This window comes from Aptenodytes forsteri, unplaced genomic scaffold, assembly GCF_000699145.1.
Source record: "Aptenodytes forsteri isolate BGI_AS27 unplaced genomic scaffold, ASM69914v1 Scaffold269, whole genome shotgun sequence".
Lineage (NCBI taxonomy): Eukaryota > Metazoa > Chordata > Aves > Sphenisciformes > Spheniscidae > Aptenodytes > Aptenodytes forsteri.
The window spans coordinates 1375481-1375786 of NW_008794418.1; the positions used below are offsets into that span (position 1 = coordinate 1375481).

General features: G+C 72.2%; 1 protein-coding gene across 1 annotated transcript in view; it reads left to right on the forward strand.

Moving 5' to 3' along the window:
- The window catches only part of COG8 (component of oligomeric golgi complex 8), a gene marked incomplete at its 3' end in the record, with an annotated part of 14586 nt that overhangs the window by 12849 nt on the left and 1431 nt on the right, over positions 1-306 (forward strand). Inside the window, exon 4 of the mRNA XM_009289451.1 lies at positions 11-277. Within this exon, the coding sequence (XP_009287726.1) occupies positions 11-277 (267 nt within the window). The remainder of the gene's footprint in view (positions 1-10; positions 278-306) is intronic.

Sequence of the window (306 nt, forward strand, 5' to 3'; positions counted from 1 at the left end):
TTTGGGGAAGGCGGTGGAGGAGGCGGTGGAGAAGTTTCGGGAGGAGATGAATTCCTACACGCTCATCTCTGCCCCGGCCGTCCTGGGGGGCGGCGCGGGGGTGCCGGTGCCCGCGGCCCAGCCGGGGACGCTGCAGCCGCCCATGGTGCTGCTGGACTTCCCGCCCCTCGCCTGCTTCCTCAACGGCCTCCTCGTCGCCTTCAACGACCTGCGGCTCTGCTGCCCCGTCGCCCTGGCCCAGGACGTCACTGCCTGCCTGGAGGACGCGCTCGGCGAGGTGAGGCACCGGGGGACGGAGCTGGGCCC